The sequence below is a fragment of the Ranitomeya imitator genome, chromosome 2 (genome assembly GCF_032444005.1).
Source record: "Ranitomeya imitator isolate aRanImi1 chromosome 2, aRanImi1.pri, whole genome shotgun sequence".
In the NCBI taxonomy this organism is placed as follows: Eukaryota; Metazoa; Chordata; class Amphibia; order Anura; family Dendrobatidae; genus Ranitomeya; species Ranitomeya imitator.
In genome coordinates this window covers 445,817,184-445,836,507 of record NC_091283.1, presented here as the reverse complement: position 1 = coordinate 445,836,507, position 19,324 = coordinate 445,817,184, and the positions used below count along the sequence as shown (strand labels likewise).

At 43.8% G+C, this 19,324-nt stretch overlaps 1 protein-coding gene across 5 annotated transcripts in view; it reads right to left on the bottom strand.

Moving 5' to 3' along the window:
• Positions 1-831: 831 nt before the first annotated feature.
• NOL4L (nucleolar protein 4 like) overlaps positions 832-19,324 on the bottom strand; it is a 43,374-nt gene continuing 24,881 nt past the window's right edge. For 2 of the 5 annotated variants that reach the window (XM_069750979.1, XM_069750978.1), the window contains 5 exons: positions 16,686-16,874; positions 16,299-16,490; positions 13,504-13,626; positions 9,020-9,206; positions 832-3,972 (listed from right to left, as the gene is read on the bottom strand). In XM_069750979.1, the coding sequence (XP_069607080.1) occupies positions 3,773-3,972; positions 9,020-9,206; positions 13,504-13,626; positions 16,299-16,490; positions 16,686-16,874 (891 nt within the window). In that variant the 3' untranslated portion in view covers positions 832-3,772. Of the gene's footprint in view, positions 3,973-5,019; positions 7,610-9,019; positions 9,207-13,503; positions 13,627-16,265; positions 16,491-16,685; positions 16,875-19,324 lie in introns of those variants that run through there. The other 3 variants (XM_069750977.1, XM_069750981.1, XM_069750980.1) reach the window with 3 other exon arrangements.

Below are 19,324 nucleotides of genomic sequence, written 5' to 3'. Positions count from 1 at the left end.
TTGACATTAAAATGGGCACTCTAGGTGTTTTCCTGGCCCCCACTCACTGCCGACTATGCTGCCCCATTGACTTGCATTGGGTTTCGTGTTTCGGTCGATCCCGACTTTACGTCATAATCGGCCGATTTCACTCGACCCGACTTTTGAGATAGTCGGGTTTCGCGAAACCCGGCTCAACTCTAAAAAGGTCAAGGTCGCTCAACTCTACTGAATACAACTCCCATCACTGTCGTGTTGATCTCAGCGCGAGCAAGAGACAAAGACTGCTGCCTTCCACTGCCGGTGCCTGGGAACAGCGCCAACAGTACAGCTTTTCACAGGCACCGGTCTGTGGGTTTTTCACACTTACAGGGTATGTGCACACGTCAGGATTTCTTGCAGAAATTTTCCTGACAAAAACCGGACATTTCTGCCAGAAATCCGCATGCATTTTACCGCGTTTTTGGTGCGTTTTTTCCCCAAATGCATAGAATTGCGGGAAAAACGCAGAAAATCCGCAAAAATAATGAACATGCTCATTTTTTTACCGCGATGCATTTTTTTTTCGCGGAAAAAAACACATCCATGTGCACAAAATATGCAGAATGCATTCTAAATGATAGAATGCATAATGTATGCGTTTTAATGAGTTTTTATAGTGTTTTTAGCGCGAAAAAAACGCGAACGTGTGCACATAGCCACACACAGTCCGTGTGAAAAACCTAACATGTGCGCACCACCATTGATGTGCATGTCAGTATTTCTGGCCCTTAAAAGAACACGTGTGAAGAAGGCTTTGCATATAGTCCCCCCGCAGTCGGCCCCCGAGCAGGAATCACGAGTCATGTGCTCTTTCTGAAAGGTGGGATACTTTATTATGCAGTGTTTTTATTAGTTAGCCTTATACATAGAGTAAAAAGGAAGGTTTCCACTTGGTGGCGAGTCAGTGCACTTAGCCTGGAGGGTAATAATAGGAATGGAGAGGGTATGGGGTGAGCTGTTTCGTAGACAGCGGGGTGGTCTTAGTCCTGGATGGTGGGAACACATTACAATGTATGACAAATAAAAACATTCTACAAATTAAAACCTCACAAACCGTCAGTAACAATAAATAGCGTCTTATATATATATATTATATATCATAAGGTTTTTTGAAATTTCTCATCTGCTTAAAAGAGCCTAGAAGTTGGAGGAGGGAGGGGCCGCTCGAGAGTGCAAAAGAAAAAATGTGGCGCGAGGGGCGGAGCCTGCCGTGATCGCTGGCGACTGTGCGGGGGTGTCGCAACGCAAATAAATTAACTGTGAGTGTCTATACCTGAGTTCTAGGGGATGGAGTGATTGCTCAGACGTAGCGTTCAGCAAAAAGATTTGCAGGACCCGGGTCTAGCCGCCTTGTGGGTAGTCCGTGGGCGCCTGGCCAGAGCCCTCCAAATATTCCCCTACCGCTTTGCATCCCAGATGCCTTTTTGATTAGTAAGCCTGGCGTGACGTCATGCATGCATCTCGCTACAACAAGCCTACTAATCAGAAGAGGTGGCAAGGATGTCGGCAGGTACGAGGAGGTCTGCAGAGCTTCACCGTGGAGGATCCTTTGAATCTTTTCACTCAACTCTAGTCAATGCCTTCTGGCATGAAAATGGCTGTGGCTTTAGTAAGCAGAGGAGCGCCCCCTGGTGGTGGTGGTACAGCTCATCTACACAAGGTCATCTGTACATGTAAACAGGACACTGGCGGAGTCCAGAAATAATATAAAATCAACTCAAACACATACAAACAAACACGTTGGCTGTGGGAGGGTGGAGGGAGATTACAAATCTAGAAGCACCGTGTAAAATTCACCACGAACACAAAAAGTTCTTGTTCTGAAATAAGGGTAAAAAAACCCCAACAAAACGCATCTAAAAACAAAATAAGACTCGTCCTTAAAAGACAGCGCACGCTTTGGAATAGGAGGTCAGCAGAGCTTGGTGCTAGGCGAATGCTTATGGAAAGTAGCCCAGAGGGCCCTCGGAGTGCCCCTTTACCCACTAAGGACAGCCTCCGGACATGGCAGAAAAGTGCACGTCACACATAAATATGGAGGTGACAGATGGAATGATTATAAAAAAAAAAACAATAGAAATACAAAGGACGGAAAATGGGAGACGGCAACCGGAATGTTAAAGAGTGCAGCTGAAATGACACGGACCAGAACGGGGGAGCAGTAGTTGGGGGAATGAGGTCTGCGGACGTCGGAAGTGCGGATTTAGAGTTCGGCCAGTTTTCTGCCTGAGCTTTGTGGATGAAAACTTAAAAGGTGGATATTAAATTTGCTACGTTTTGTGCAAGACTTTGGAAACCCATAGCAAAGCAGGAGAGGTCAGATGGTCAATAACCAGAAGGTGTGCCCCGGAGGGGAGGAGGCCGAGTTACCTGAAATAAAGGTGAACCATAGCAGCAGGAAGTCAGAAGTAGTATAATAATGGATCAGCCTCCCCCCTGGAAATGAAGGATGATACAGTGTGGAACTGTTGAATGGTATGGTCCAAAGAAAATAAGTTTGTGGGTGCCGAATGGTATGGTCCATTGTGTATCTACTCTGTGCAGAATAATATGGGTCCAAGGAGAAGACCATGTAAGTGCACGAAAGTATGATCCAAAAGGAAAAAAAAATAGTGCAGAAAGGTATGGTCTAAAATAAAACCATTGAGTACGAAAGGTATGGTGCATAGGAACTTTTTTGGGTGCAGTATGGCATGTTCCAAGAGAAAACCAAGAGTGCAGAGTGGTATAATCCAAAGACAAACCATGTAAGTGCAGAATATTATGGTTTATAAGCAAACCATGTGAGTGCAAAATGGTATGGTCCAAAGCAGTGTCATGTTTCCAGTAAAAGACAACCAAAAGGTATAAAATGCAAAAGTAGCGTGGGGTGACCCCATGGGGTGCACCTGATCATTATAAACATGGATGGGATTGTCTGTTTTCACTGGATGCATGGAAATTGGAGACGTGATGCAGACGTAGGGTGCACGGGGCAGTGAGCATGCACTTAGTATGGTCCAGTGCAATCATGTATGTATGGTTTGGTCTACACTGACACTACCTGTCTGCAGAATGGTATGGTCCAATGGATAACAAAACCATGGGAGCATTTGTTAGATGACCCTGGCTGGAGTGCTTTCTTCTGAGGTATGGTACAGCGACCAGAAAGAGAGAGAATGATTTTTCTTTCAGCCCCCGGCAGGAGATGGGACGAGCGTTCAGTGCCAAAGTTCATTACTTAGAGGAGACCCGTCACCTACACAGATAAGAAGCAGCCATATTGGATAAGCCAGTGTTCAGGACAAATTAGCCTATTGATTCCCTAGCACCTGGTGATATCATTGAGGCACAAAGCACTTGGTGCCTTACCCCTCAGTGAGGTCACGTTTCGAGGGAAATGAGGCGGCTCAGTACTGGTTTGGCCCACGACACGGCTCGCCAATAGTGAAACGACAATTAGTCCGTACAAACAAAAAAAAACATCTTCAGAAAAATAAATTACGAAAAAAAAAGAAATTCTGTTCTCAATAAATAGGTGCTTGCAGCCCCCTGAGCTGGATGGACAGGGGTGGGGGAAAATGAAAAGGAAATCTCGCAGCGCAGAGAAAAGACTCCTTCTCCCCACGATTTCCCCGCAAAACAAAGTATATGGCTCCTGCTCCAGGAACAGGTTCAGTGTCTGCGACCGTCTGAGGGGCAAGAAGACATCAGTGTCTTATCTCAGTCCGTAGAGTAAGAGGTTGAGGTGCAGGTCGGCTCCGGGGGCCCCTCAGTTCTGCTGCAATATCAAGTTTTCCAGTTCATCCGCTGATCGCAACAGGAAGGCGGCCGACTCTCGATACCCAGCGATCAGCTGCCGCACGGCCCCAATCTCGGTAGGGCTGAGCTGGGCACATGGCATTGCCCGGTTGGTGGTATTGGTGTGGGTGCTACTTGAAGCCAATCCTTTAATGCTGAGGTCGGTGGGACCTGGTAAGAAAGAGCGCTGATTAGGAACAGTGATCCTCAGGCCTCTTAAAGGAATGTATTAGGACAACAGCCTCTCAACCCCCTATGGATCTGGACAATTTTTCGATTGTTCGTCCCTGTCTTCCAAGAGCCATAACTTTTTTGTTATTTTTCCATCGACTTAAGTGTATGAGGGCTTTTTTTTCTTATTTTATTGTGGGACGAGTTGGAGTTTTGTATGATACCATGTACAGCACCATGGAATTAATGGTGCTATATAAATAAATAATAATAATACCATTCATTTTACCTTATAATGTTCTGACAAAAAGGGAAAAAATCCAAGTAGGGTAAAATGGTGAAAAAACCCTGCAATTCAGCAGTTAACATTTGGGGGTTTGTTTGTACGATGCTCATTCTATGCTAAAAATGACCTGGAATTATGATTCCCCAAGTCACCGCGATTACACCAATACCAAACTTAAAGGGTTTTCTTTTACATTTTAGAGATTAAAAAACTTCAGAACCACAATATATGGTCTGTGTTGTTGTTTTCTGTGACCGTACATTTTTTATTTTTCGGTCTATGGACCTAGGTGAGGGCTTGCTTTTTATTGCATGCTGAACTGACGTTCTGAATTAAAGCATATTGGGATATATATGACAATTTGATTTTTTTTATAGTATTTCTTTTGGAGGGAGACGGAGTGTGGTGACCAAAATGGCAATTCTGGTGCTTTGATTTTTATTTTATTTTATTTTATTTTTTTTTTGGGGGGAGGGGGGGGATTTAACATATACGGTAATTTAAGCAATGTAATTTTGATAGCCTAAACTATTTTGGATAATCGTGAGTATGTTTATTTACTTTTTTTAAGGGTGAAAAGTTGAGTGGTTTTAAGATTTAAACTTTTTTAAATATTTTTTAATACGATTTTTTTTAGTAACGGGGAAAAGTTGGGTGGATTTGATCCTTTCAACCTTTCATACATACAATTTTTCTTTATTTTTTTTTAGTCCTCTTAGAGGATTTGAACATGTGCAGATGCTTCTCACTAAATTAAAATATCATCAAAAAGTTAATTTATTTCAGTTCTTCAATACAAAAAGTGAAACTCATATATTATATAGAGTCATTACAGACAGAGTGATCTATTTCAAGTGTTTGTTTCTGTTAATGTTGATTATGGCTTACAGTCAATGAAAACCTAAAAGTCATTATCTCAGTAAATTAGAATACTTTATAACACCAGCTTGAAAAAAAGATTTTAAAATCCAAAATGTTGTCCTACTGAAAAGTATGTTCAGTAACATAGTAACATAGTTAGTAAGGCCGAAAAAAGACATTTGTCCATCCAGTTCAGCCTATATTCCATCATAATAAATCCCCAGATTTACGTCCTTCTACAGAACCTAATAATTGTATGATACAATATTGTTCTGCTCCAGGAAGACATCCAGGCCTCTCTTGAACCCCTCGACTGAGTTCGCCATCACCACCTCCTCAGGCAAGCAATTCCAGATTCTCACTGCCCTAAGAGTAAAGAATCCTCTTCTATGTTGGTGGAAAAACCTTCTCTCCTCCAGACGCAAAGAATGCCCCCTTGTGCCCGTCACCTTCCTTGGTATAAACAAATCCTCAGCGAGATATTTGTATTCTCCCCTTATATACTTATACATGGTTATTAGATTGCCCCTCAGTCGTCTTTTTTCTAGACTAAATAATCCTAATTTCGCTAATCTATCTGGGTATTGTAGTTCTCCCATCCCCTTTATTAATTTTGTTGCCCTCCTTTGTACTCTCTCTAGTTCCATTATATCCTTCCTGAGCACCGGTGCCCAAAACTGGACACAGTACTCCATGTGCGGTCTAACTAGGGATTTGTACAGAGGCAGTATAATGCTCTCATCATGTGTATCCAGACCTCTTTTAATGCACCCCATGATCCTGTTTGCCTTGGCAGCTGCTGCCTGGCACTGGCTGCTCCAGGTAAGTTTATCATTAACTAGGATCCCCAAGTCCTTCTCCCTGTCAGATTTACCCAGTGGTTTCCCGTTCTGTGTGTAATGGTGATATTGATTCCTTCTTCCCATGTGTATAACCTTACATTTATCATTGTTAAACCTCATCTGCCACCTTTCAGCCCAAGTTTCCAACCTATCCAGATCCATTTGTAGCAGAATACTATCTTCTCTTGTATTAACTGCTTTACATAGTTTTGTATCATCTGCAAATATCGATATTTTACTGTGTAAACCTTCTACCAGATCATTAATGAATATGTTGAAGAGAACAGGTCCCAATACTGACCCCTGCGGTACCCCACTGGTCACAGCGACCCAGTTAGAGACTATACCATTTATAACCACCCTCTGCTTTCTATCACTAAGCCAGTTACTAACCCATTTACACACATTTTCCCCCAGACCAAGCATTCTCATTTTGTGTACCAACCTCTTGTGCGGCTTGGTATCAAACGCTTTGGAAAAATCGAGATATACCACGTCCAATGACTCACCGTGGTCCAGCCTATAGCTTACCTCTTCATAAAAACTGATTAGATTGGTTTGACAGGAGCGATTTCTCATAAACCCATGCTGATATGGAGTTAAACAGTTATTCTCATTGAGATAATCCAGAATAACATCCCTCAGAAACCCTTCAAATATTTTACCAACAATAGAGGTTAGACTTACTGGCCTATAATTTCCAGGTTCACTTTTAGAGCCCTTTTTGAATATTGGCACCACATTTGCTATGCACCAGTCCTGCGGAACAGACCCCGTCGCTATAGAGTCCCTAAAAATAAGAAATAATGGTTTATCTATTACATTACTTAGTTCTCTTAGTACTCGTGGGTGTATGCCATCCGGACCCGGAGATTTATCTATTTTGATCTTATTTAGCCGATTTCGCACCTCTTCTTGGGTTAGATTGGTGACCCTTAATATAGGGTTTTCATTGTTTCTTGGGATTTCACCTAGCATTTCATTTTCCACCGTGAATACCGTGGAGAAGAAGGTGTTTAATATGTTAGCTTTTTCCTCGTCATCTACAACCATTCTTTCCTCACTATTTTTTAAGGGGCCTTATTTAAGGGGCCTTATTTCTTAAGGGGCAGTAAATGCACTCAATACTTGGTCGGGGCTCCTTCTGCATCAATTACTGCATCAATGCGGCGTGGCATGGAGACGATCAGCCTGTTGCACTGCTGAGGGGTTATGGAAGCGCAGGTTGCTTTGATAGCAGACTTCAGCTCGTCTGCATTGTTGGGTCTGGTGTCTCTCATCTTCCTCCTGACAATATTCCATAGATTCTCTATGGGGTTAAGGTCCGGTGACTTTGCTGGCCACTCAAGCACAGTGATACTGTTGTTTATAAACCAGGTATTGATATTTTGGCCGTGTGGACAGGTGCCAAGTCCTGCTGGAGAATGAAATTTCCATCTCCAAAAAGCTTGTCGGCAGAGGGAAGCATGAAGTGCTCTAAAATTTCCTGGTAGACGGCTGTGCTGACTTTGGTCTTGATGAAACACAGTGGACCTACACCAGCAGATGACATGGCTCTCCAAACCATCACTGATTGTGATGAAACTTCACACTAGACCTCAAGCAGCTTGGATTGTGGCCTCTCCACTCTTCCTCCAGACGCTGGGACCTTGATTTCCAAATGAAATACAAAATTTACTTTCCTTGTGGAGTGTGTCAATGACTGCCTTCTGGACATCTGTCAAGTCAACAGTCTTCCCCATGATTGTGGAGCCTACTGAAACAGACTAAGGGACCTTTTTAAACGCTTATGAAGCCTTTGCAGGTGTTTTTTTTGTAGATTTTTCTAATTTACTGAGATAATGACTTTTGGATTTTTTTGGCTGTAAGCCATAATCATCAACATTAAGGCTATGTGCACATGTTCAGGTTTTTTTGCGTTTTTTCGCGGTAAAAACGCTATAAAAACTCATTAAAAACGCATACATTATGCATCCTATCATTTAGAATGCATTCTGCATGTTTTGTGCACCTGATGCGTTTTATTCCGCAAAAAAAACGCATCGCAGTACAAAAAAGCAACGTGTTCATTAATTTTGTGGATTTTCTGCGTTTTTCCCGCTATTCTATGCATTTGGGAAAAAACGCACAAAAAACGTACCAAAAACACGTCAAAAACGCATGAAAAAACGCTCGCAGATTTCTGGCAGAAATGTCCGGTGTTTGTCAGGAAAAATTCTGCAAGAAATCCTGACGTGTGCACATACCCTATCAGAAATAAACACTTGAAATAGATCACTCTGTAATGGCTATATAATATGAGTTTCACTTTTTGTACTGAAGAACTGAAATAAATTAACTTTTTGATAATATTCTAATTTTGTGAGACGCACCTGTATTATATGCAGAGTTTTGCAGTATATAATGTACTTGCAGTTCTCCCATGGAGCTATAGCCATGAGGCTGTTCTTCAGCAGACCCCAAATTGTCATGGTAACCCACAGGATCGCCATGGTCATGTGCAGATGGCAGCCAGTGCACGGGTGCCCCAATAATGACATCATTTAAATGTCTCTCAGTGACTGACAGCAGCTATTGGATTAGACAGATGGCATCTACGTAATCTGCGTGGAACGTAGCGGGCTCACCTCCTGAGCCCACTCCACACAGCCCTTGGTGACCTGTGACGAAAATGTACGTCATAGGTGATTATGGAGTTAGAGAGCTCCGCATTTGATTCCCCGCCATTAGGATGAGTTCTGCTTGCTGTCAGTGAATGAAAGCATTTGCTTATGCATCCAAAATGCAAAGACCTCTGCCGACCTAACACTCCTTACTGCTCTGCTACAATCCTCTGTGAGCTGAACACCAATCCACTAGTGTCGATCACATGGATCAGTCTGGAGTCCCGCGTGTTTAGGTCACAGACGATAGTCCAGACTGGATACAACTGCACCAAACCCTCCGCTGTGAGAAGTGTTATGTCTGTACAACTTCTGGATGTATGAAGAGAACTTATAAAAGGCAACTAACTAATGGGGGATGGGGATCCATCAAAGATGTCTTCATCCACACTCACCATTGCAGTGGTTTCCAGTTTGCAGTGAAGTCGTTGCCGGCAGGCTGCTTCCAACAGACCCGTGTCCGCGGTAGGTATAGTGGAGGCTGCCATTCATGTAGACAGGATCCTGGTTGTAGGAGCTTGCTGGCAGTGAGAACGAGGACTGGGTGAGTCCGGAGGGCCGATCCAGTGAGGTGTTCTCTTCCTGCCCCCCCCAAAAAACAGAATAACCAGTGAATACAGGGCAACATAGGATAACAGTAGCCATCTGCAATCAGAGGCACAACTAGTTCAGCATTTATGGGGGCCTCTGAGTATTAGACACAAATACGTCCCTATGGGGGGTTTATACATACATGTATGCTATACGTGCATGTATATATGTCTGTTTATGGTTATATGTGTGTGCATACAGTGGATACACAAAGTATTCAGACTACTTTAAATTTTTCACTCTTTGTTTCATTGCAGCCATTTGGTAAACTCCAAAAAGTTCATTTTCGTCTCATTAATGTACACTCTGCAACTCATCTTGACTGAAAAAAACAGAAATGTAGAAATTTTTGCAAATGTATTAAAAAATAAAAACTGAAATATCACATGGTCATAAGCCATTTTCAGGTCTCTCCAGAGATGCTCAATTGGGTTTAGGTCAGGGCTCTGGCTGGGCCAGTCAAGAATGGTCACAGGGTTGTTATGAAGCCACTCCTTTGTTATTTTAGCTGTGTGCTTAGGGTCATTGTCTTGTTGGAAGGTGAACCTTCGGCCAAGTCTGAGGTCCAGAGCACTCTGGAAGAGGTTTTCATCCAGGATATCTCTGTACTTGGCCACATTCATATCTCCTTCAATGACAACCAGTCGTCCTGTCCCTGCAACTGATAAACACCCCCATAGCATGATGCTGCCACCACCATGTTTCACTGTTGGGATTGTATTGGGCAGCTGATGAGCAGTGCCTGGTTTTCTCCACACATAATGCTTAGAATTATCACCAAAAAGTTCTCTTTGTCTCATCAGACCAGAGAATCTTATTTCTCATAGTCTAGGAGTCCATCATGTGTATTTTTAGCAAACTCTATGCGGGCTTTCATATATCTTGCACAGAGGAGAGGCTTCCGTTGGGCCACTCTGCCATAAAGGCTGACTGGTGGAGGGCTGCAGTGATAGTTCACTTTGTAGAACTTTCTCCCATCTCCCTACTGCATCTCTGGCGCTCAGCCACAGTGATATTGGGATTCTTCTTTATCTCTCTACCCTGCCTCTACCCTGTGCCAGTCATTACACTGGCTACCCATCCACTCCAGAATCCAGTACAAAACTACTACCCTCATCCACAAAGCACTCCATGGCTCAGCACCACCCTACATCTCCTCCCTGGTATCAGTCTACCACCCTACCCGTGCCCTCCGCTCCGCTAATGACCTCAGGTTAGCATCCTCAATAATCAGAACCTCCCACTCCCGTCTCCAAGACTTTACACGTGCTGCGCCGATTCTTTGGAATGCACTACCTAGGTTAATACGATTAATCCCCAATCCCCACAGTTTTAAGCGTGCCCTAAAAACTCATTTGTTCAGACTGGCCTACCGCCTCAATGCAGTAACCTAACGATCCCTGTGTGGCCTATTTATAATAAAAAAAAAAAAGTTCCTCGCATCATGTTCTCATACACTTTATGCAGTATTAGCCCTCTGTGTCTGTACTGCTACATACTTAGGCAGGTAACTGGTTCATGCAGCTTTACATGAACACCCGAGCCTTACACTATAGCTGGTCCGAATAACTAAAGCAATTGTTACCATCCACCTCTCGTGTCTCCCCTTTTCCCCATAGATTGTAAGCTTGCGAGCAGGGCCCTCACTCCTCCTGGTATCTGTTTTGAACTGTATTTCTGTTATGCTGTAATGTCTATTGTCTGTACAAGTCCCCTCTATAATTTGTAAAGCGCTGCGGAATATGTTGGCGCTATATAAATAAAAATTATTATTATTTATTATTATCTCTCTCGACAAGGCTCTTCTCCCACAATTGCTCAGTTTGGCTGGATGGCCAGGTCTATGAAGACTTCTGGTGGACCCAAACTTCTTCCATTTAATGATTACGGAGGCCACTGTGCTCTTAGGAACCTTGAGTACTGCAGAAATTCTGTTGTAACCTTGGCCAGATCTATGCCTTGCCACAATTCTGTCTCTGAGCTCCTTGGCCAGTTCCTTTGACCTCATGATTCTCATTTGGTCTTACGTGCACTGTGAGGTCTTATATAGACAGGTGTGTGCCTTTCCAAATCAAGTCCTATCAGTTTAATTAAACACAGCTGGACTCCAATGAAGGAGTAGAACCATCTCAAGGAGGATCACAAGGAAATGGACAGCATGTGACTTAAATATGAGTGTCTGAACAAAGGGTCTGAATACTTATGACCATGTGATATTTCAGTTTTTCTTTTGTATTAAATTTGCAAAAATGTCTACATTTCTGTTTTTTCCAGTCAAGATGGGGTGCAGAGTGTACATTAATGTGAAAAAAATGAACTTTTTTGAATGTACCAAATAGCTGCAATTAAAGTGTGAAAAAATCAAAGGGTTCTGAATACTTTCCGTAACCACTGTAGATGTTGGTATGTATATGCCTGTATACACAGTGTGAGTGTATAAATATACATGTATGCATGTACTGTACGGGTGGATGTGCAGGACCACGTTACCCCTACCAACTTGATATTGATGATCTTGAGGATAGATCATAAATATAAATCTACTGTACAATTCCTTTAATTGATGAAAATAAAGTATTAACACTTGTATTTTTGAAAGCTTTCTTATTTTGCAGCATTTTTTCAGCACCTGCCTAAAACTTAATATACATGCACAATATTATGTATGGACAGTACAGACCAAAAGTTTGGACACACCTTCTTATTTCAAGATGTTTCTGTATTTTCATGACTATGAAAATTGTACATTCACACTGAAGGCATCAAAACTATGATTTAACACATGTGGAATTATATACTTAACAAAAAAGTGTGAAACAACTGAAAATATGTCTTATATTCTAGGTTCTTGAAAGTAGCCACCTTTTGCTTAGATGACTGCTTTGCACACTCTTGGCATTCTCTTGATGAACTTCAAGAGGTAGTCATCGGGAATGGTTTTCACTTCACAGGTGTGCCCTATCAGGTTAAATAAGTGGGATTTCTTGCCTTATAAATGGGGTTGGGACCATCAGTTGTGTTGTGCAGAAGTCTGGTGGATACACAGCTGATAGCCCTACTGAATAGATTGTTAGAATTTGTATTATGGCAAGAAAAAAGCAGGTAAGTAAAGAAAAACGAGTGGCCATCATTACTTTAAGAAATGAAGGTCAGTCAGTCCGAAAAATTGGGAAAACTTTGAAAGTGTCCCCAAGTGCATTGGTAAAAACCATCAAGCGCTACAAAGAAACTGGCTCACATGAGGACCGCCCCAGAAAAGGAAGACCAAGAGTCACCTCTGCTTCTGAGGATAAGTTTATCCAAGTCACCAGCCTCAGAAATCGCAAGTTAACAGCAGCTCAGATTAGAGACCAGGTGAATGCCACACAGAGTTCTAGCAGCAGACACATCTCTACAACAACTGTTAAGAGGATATATTGTGCAGCAGGCCTTCATGGTGAAATAGCTGCTAGGAAACCACTGCTAAGGACCGGCAACAAGCAAAAGAGACTTGTTTGGGCTAAAGAACAAAAGGAATGGACATTAGACCAGTGGAAATCTGTGCTTTGGTCTGATGAGTCCAAATTTGAGATCTTTGGTTCCAACCACTGTGTCTTTGTGCGACGCAAAAAAGGTGAACGATGGACTCTACATGGCTGGTTCCCACCGTGAAGCATGGAGGAGGAGGTGTGATGGTGTGGGGGTGCTTTGCTGGTGACACTGTAGGGGATTTATTCAAAATTGAAGGCATACTGAACCAGCATGGCTACCACAGCGTCTTGCAGCGGCATGCTATTCCATCCGGTTTGCGTTTAGTTGGACCATCATTTAATTTTCAACAGGACAATGACCCCAAACACACCTCCAGGCTGTGTAAGGGCTATTTGACCAAGAAGGAGAGTGATGGGGTGCTACGCCAGATGACCTGGCCTCCACAGTCACCAGATCTGAACCCAATCGAGTTGGTTTGGGGTGAGCTGGCCAACATGTGCTAAGCATCTCTGGGAACTCCAAGATTGTTGGAAGACCATTCCCGGTGACTATCTCTTGAAGCTTATCAAGAGAATGCCAAGAGTGTGCAAAGCAGTCATCAAAGCAAAAGGTGGCTACTTTGAAGAATCTAGATTTCATAGTCATGAAAATACAGAAAAATCTTTAAATGAGAAGGTGTGTCCAAACTTTTGATCTGTACTGTATATATATGTGTATTACTGTTATTCGCCATTTACAGCCCTTCCCTCCTCTATGGGCCTAGGTGTGATGGTGGGACCACCGCTGCCGACCACTGATTGGGATATATATGAGTTACCTGAGCTGTCTGGTAAATCTCCAGCCTCATCCTCTTGGCCGCTTTCCGGGTCTCACTCTCGCAGGCGGCAGCCAGGATATTTTCCGCCATAGCTGAAGTCAGGTGCGGAGGAGTTGGCCGAGCCTGGAATAAGGGGGGGGCACATATTATTCCAACGCTCTGATATCTAAACCTGATTGTGATACTACAGCCTAAGTTATCCGACTCTGTATCACCTACATATAGATCAGGTTGGTACATTATGTTCACAGTATATTTTCATCACAGATTCATGAAGAGCGCTGTATACGGCCCAGTTTATAGGGGTATTCCGGAAAGAAGAAATTCTAAATTGATGGGTGTCTGCTTGCCGAGACTCCATGAATCGCCAGAACAAGGCACTTTTGTCCCTTGTCTGAATCACGCACTAGTGTGCATGCTCAAAGGTTGCTCTATTCATTATGGTACTGCTGGAGAAAAGAGGGCATGAGCCTGCGCATTGCTGCTCCATTCATTCTCTATGGTACTACTGGAGAAAGCAGGGCAGGAGCAGGTGGACGAGTATACACAATGCCACTCCATTCTCTATGGTACTACTGGAGAAAGCAGGGCAGGAGCAGGTGGACGAGTATACACAATGCCGCTCCATTCTCTATGGTACTACTGGAGAAAGCAGGGCAGGAGCAGGTGGACGAGTATACACAATGCCACTCCATTCTCTATGGTACTACTGGAGAAAGCAGGGCAGGAGCAGGTGGACGAGTATGTGCACTGCTGCTCCATTCATTCTCTATGGTACTACTGGAGAAAGCAGGGCAGGAGCAGGTAGACGAGTATGCGCACTGCCGCTCTATTCTCTATGGTACTACTGGAGAAAGCAGGGCAGGAGCAGGTGGACGAGTATGTGCACTGCCACTATATTCTCTATGGTACTACTGGAGAAAGCAGGGCAGGAGCAGGTGGACGAGTATGTGCACTGCCACTATATTCTCTATGGTACTACTGGAGAAAACAGGGCAGGAGCAGGTGGACGAGTATGTGCACTGCCACTATATTCTCTATGGTACTACTGGAGAAAGCAGGGCAGGAGCAGGTGGACGAGTATGTGCACTGCCACTATATTCTCTATGGTACTACTGGAGAAAGCAGGGCAGGAGCAGGTGGATGAGTATGTGCACTGCCACTATATTCTCTATGGTACTACTGGAGAAAGCAGGGCAGGAGCAGGTGGCCGAGTATGTGCACTGCCACTATATTTTCTATGGTACTACTGGAGAAAGCAGGGCAGGAGGAGGTGGACGAGTATGCGCACTGCCACTATATTCTCTATGGTACTACTGGAGAAAGTAGGGCAGGAGCAGGTGGACGAGTATGCGCACTGCCACTATATTCTCTATGGTACTACTGGAGAAAGTAGGGCAGGAGCAGGTGGACGAGTATGCGCACTGCCACTATATTCTCTATGGTACTACTGGAGAAAGTAGGGCAGGAGCAGGTGGACGAGTATGCGCACTGCCACTATATTCTCTATGGTACTACTGGAGAAAGTAGGGCAGGAGCAGGTGGACGAGTATGTGCACTGCCACTATATTCTCTATGGTACTACTGGAGAAAGTAGGGCAGGAGCAGGTGGACGAGTATGCGCACTGCCACTATATTCTCTATGGTACTACTGGAGAAAGTAGGGCAGGAGCAGGTGGACGAGTATGTGCACTGCCACTATATTCTCTATGGTACTACTGGAGAAAGTAGGGCAGGAGCAGGTGGACGAGTATGCGCACTGCCACTATATTCTCTATGGTACTACTGGAGAAAGTAGGGCAGGAGCAGGTGGACGAGTATGTGCACTGCCACTATATTCTCTATGGTACTACTGGAGAAAGTAGGGCAGGAGCAGGTGGACGAGTATGCGCACTGCCACTATATTCTCTATGGTACTACTGGAGAAAGTAGGGCAGGAGCAGGTGGACGAGTATGTGCACTGCCACTATATTCTCTATGGTACTACTGGAGAAAGTAGGGCAGGAGCAGGTGGACGAGTATGCGCACTGCCACTATATTCTCTATGGTACTACTGGAGAAAGTAGGGCAGGAGCAGGTGGACGAGTATGCGCACTGCCGCTCCATTCAAACATTGGACAAACGTGACTCGTTCTGGAGATCAATGGAATCAAGCATTCAGACACCCACCGATCTTGAGGTTATTATATGTCCCGTAAATAAATATTAATATTTTCTTAGCGGAATACCCTTTTAATCATTGTAAGTTCTACAAGTTTCTAACATACCTTGTGCTTACTCAACCACTTTCTGGATCTCTGCTTGCTGGCAGTGAGAGTAAAACACCTGTACATCTCTAATAATCCTCACAGCGGAGGGTCTGCGACAATTGTGGAGACAAAAGTGCTCTGTGCAGACTTTCAGCCTGTTTGTGTTCACTGACAACAAGCAGAGATTGTGAAAAACAGCGAGGATCTGGAATACAGAGTCAGACAATCATTGGGGACAGAGACCCGGACTGGTCATTAAGTGACTGCGCCTGTCTGCTGTACAGTCTTAATAACACAAAATCTCATAAAGGAGCCACACACCATAATTAAACTGGCACCTCAGAGGAAGTGACCTGAAGAGGGTGCAGATTTCTCATATACACCCCTCCATGCTTGGAGGAGCCATGGTATAACAGACACCGTCACTGCCCCGCTGCACCGGTATATTATGTAACCCATACTGCTATGTTACATGCCCACGCTACACCACACGTAGACAAGCTGGTAACTCACATAGACCCTGCAAGTATCCTGGTCGGTTCTCACCATCTCCATGCCGTTCTTCTTCATGCGCCGGCAGGATTTCAGGTAGGTGCGGATGCGCTTTCTGGCGCGCTCTTGGAATTCTGGGAACTGGCGGCTGCAGGACTCGATGATGGCCTGTATCTTCTCTTTGGGCTGCTTGGAGATGGGGACCATGCGATCGAGGTTTTCGTCCACGAAGAGACGGACGAACATCTGAAATGGTGGAGACATGTCACACAAGCAGCGGATTATGGGATGCAGTTACAAAAATATTTTGCATGTAGAATGTCCCCCTTTATGTTGGGGTAATTTCCCCACTGCGGAAACTTGCCGCCATTTACAGTCATAGCGGACGTCACCTTCCTCCTATTCCCCCCGCCCCAGGACAATAATTAACCCCGGGCTCACATTAAAAGCTTTCAGACGCTCAGGGTCCAGCCCTTCTGTGTCTGTGATGCGATCATTGTCTTCGTGGTCATCTTCGTCATCATCGTCCACCGCTGCGGTCCGGCTTACTGACAGGTCCTCTGCCCCACCGCTGACTTCTGTCACTTCTGTTTTAATGGAGTCATAACTTCCTGAGCTGTAAGGAGGGGACTGGAAGCAAGTAGTAGAAGTTAATGGGAAATTTCGACACTACTGACCCCCCACCCATTCTTTATCATTACATAAAATAAGCCCTGATCTAATACTTCTCACGGCTGAGGGTTTGCTACAATATATATATATATATACATATATATATATATATATATATATATATATATATATATATATATATATATATACAGGTCCTTCTCAAAAAATTAGCATATAGTGTTAAATTTCATTATTTACCATAATGTAATGATTACAATTAAACTTTCATATATTATAGATTCATTATCCACCAACTGAAATTTGTCAGGTCTTTTATTGTTTTAATACTGATGATTTTGGCATACAACTCCTGATAACCCAAAAAAACCTGTCTCAATAAATTAGCATATCAAGAAAAGGTTCTCTAAACGACCTATTACCCTAATCTTCTGAATCAACTAATTAACTCTAAACACATGCAAAAGATACCTGAGGCTTTTATAAACTCCCTGCCTGGTTCATTACTCAAAACCCCCATCATGGGTAAGACTAGCGACCTGACAGATGTCAAGAAGGCCATCATTGACACCCTCAAGCAAGAGGGTAAGACCCAGAAAGAAATTTCTCAACAAATAGGCTGTTCCCAGAGTGCTGTATCAAGGCACCTCAATGGTAAGTCTGTTGGAAGGAAACAATGTGGCAGAAAACGCTGTACAACGAGAAGAGGAGACCGGACCCTGAGGAAGATTGTGGAGAAGGACCGATTCCAGACCTTGGGGAACCTGAGGAAGCAGTGGACTGAGTCTGGTGTGGAAACATCCAGAGCCACCGTGCACAGGCGTGTGCAGGAAATGGGCTACAGGTGCCGCATTCCCCAGGTAAAGCCACTTTTGAACCATAAACAGCGGCAGAGGCGCCTGACCTGGGCTACAGAGAAGCAGCACTGGACTGTTGCTAAGTGGTCCCAAGTACTTTTTTCTGATGAAAGCAAATTTTGCATGTCATTCGGAAATCAAGGTGCCAGAGTCTGGAGGAAGACTGGGGAGAAGGAAATGCCAAAATGCCTGAAGTCCAGTGTCAAGTACCCACAGTCAGTGATGGTGTGGGGTGCCATGTCAGCTGCTGGTGTTGGTCCACTGTGTTTCATCAAGGGCAGGGTCAATGCAGCTAGCTATCAGGAGATTTTGGAGCACTTCATGCTTCCATCGGCTGAAATGCTTTATGGAGATGAAGATTTTATTTTTCAGCACGACCTGGCACCTGCTCACAGTGCCAAAACCACTGGTAAATGGTTTACTGACCATGGTATTACTGTGCTCAATTGGCCTGCCAACTCTCCTGACCTGAACCCCATAGAGAATCTGTGGGATATTGTGAAGAGAAAGTTGAGAGACGCAAGACCCAACACTCTGGATGAGCTTAAGGCCGCTATTGAAGCATCCTGGGCCTCCATAACATCTCAGCAGTGTCACAGGCTGATTGCCTCCATGCCACGCCGCATTGAAGCAGTCATTTCTGCCAAAGGATTCCCGACCAAGTATTGAGTGCATAACTGAACATTATTATTTGTTGGTTTTTTTGTTTGTTATTAAAAAACACTTTTATTTGATTGGATGGGTGAAATATGCTAATTTATTGAGACAGGTTTTTTGGGTTATCAGGAGTTGTATGCCAAAATCATCAGTATTAAAACAATAAAAGACCTGACAAATTTCAGTTGGTGGATAATGAATCTATAATATATGAAAGTTTAATTGTAATCATTACATTATGGTAAATAATGAAATTTAACACTATATGCTAATTTTTTGAGAAGGACCTGTATATATATACACACAGCTCAAAAAACTGAAGGGAACACTAAAATTCCACATCCTAGATATCACTGAATGAAATATTCCAGTTGTAAATCTTTATTCATTACATAGTGGAATGTGTCGAGAACAATAAAACCTAAAAATAATCAATGCAAATCACAACTAATATCCCACAGAGGTCTGGAGTTGGAATGATGCTCAAAATCAAAGTGGAAAATGAAGTTACAGGCTGATCCAACTTCAGTGTAAATGCCTCAAGACAAGGAAATGATGCTCAGTAGTGTGTGTGGCCTCCATGTGCCTGTATGACCTCCCTACAATGCCTGGGCATGCTCTTGATGAGGCGGCAAATGGTCTACTGAGAGATCTCCTCCCAGACCTGGACTAAAGCATCTGCCAACTCCTGGACAGTCTGTGGTGCAATGTGACTTTGGTGGATGGTGCGAGACATGATGTCCGAGATGTGTTCAATCGGATTCAGGTCTGGGAAACGGGTGGGCCAGTCCATAACTTCGATGCCTTCATCTTGCAGGAACTGCTGACACATTCCAGCCACATGAGGTCTGACATTGTCCTGCATTAGGAGGAACCCAGGGCCAACTGCACCAGCATATGGTCTCACAAGGAGTCTGAGGATCTCATCTCATGTAC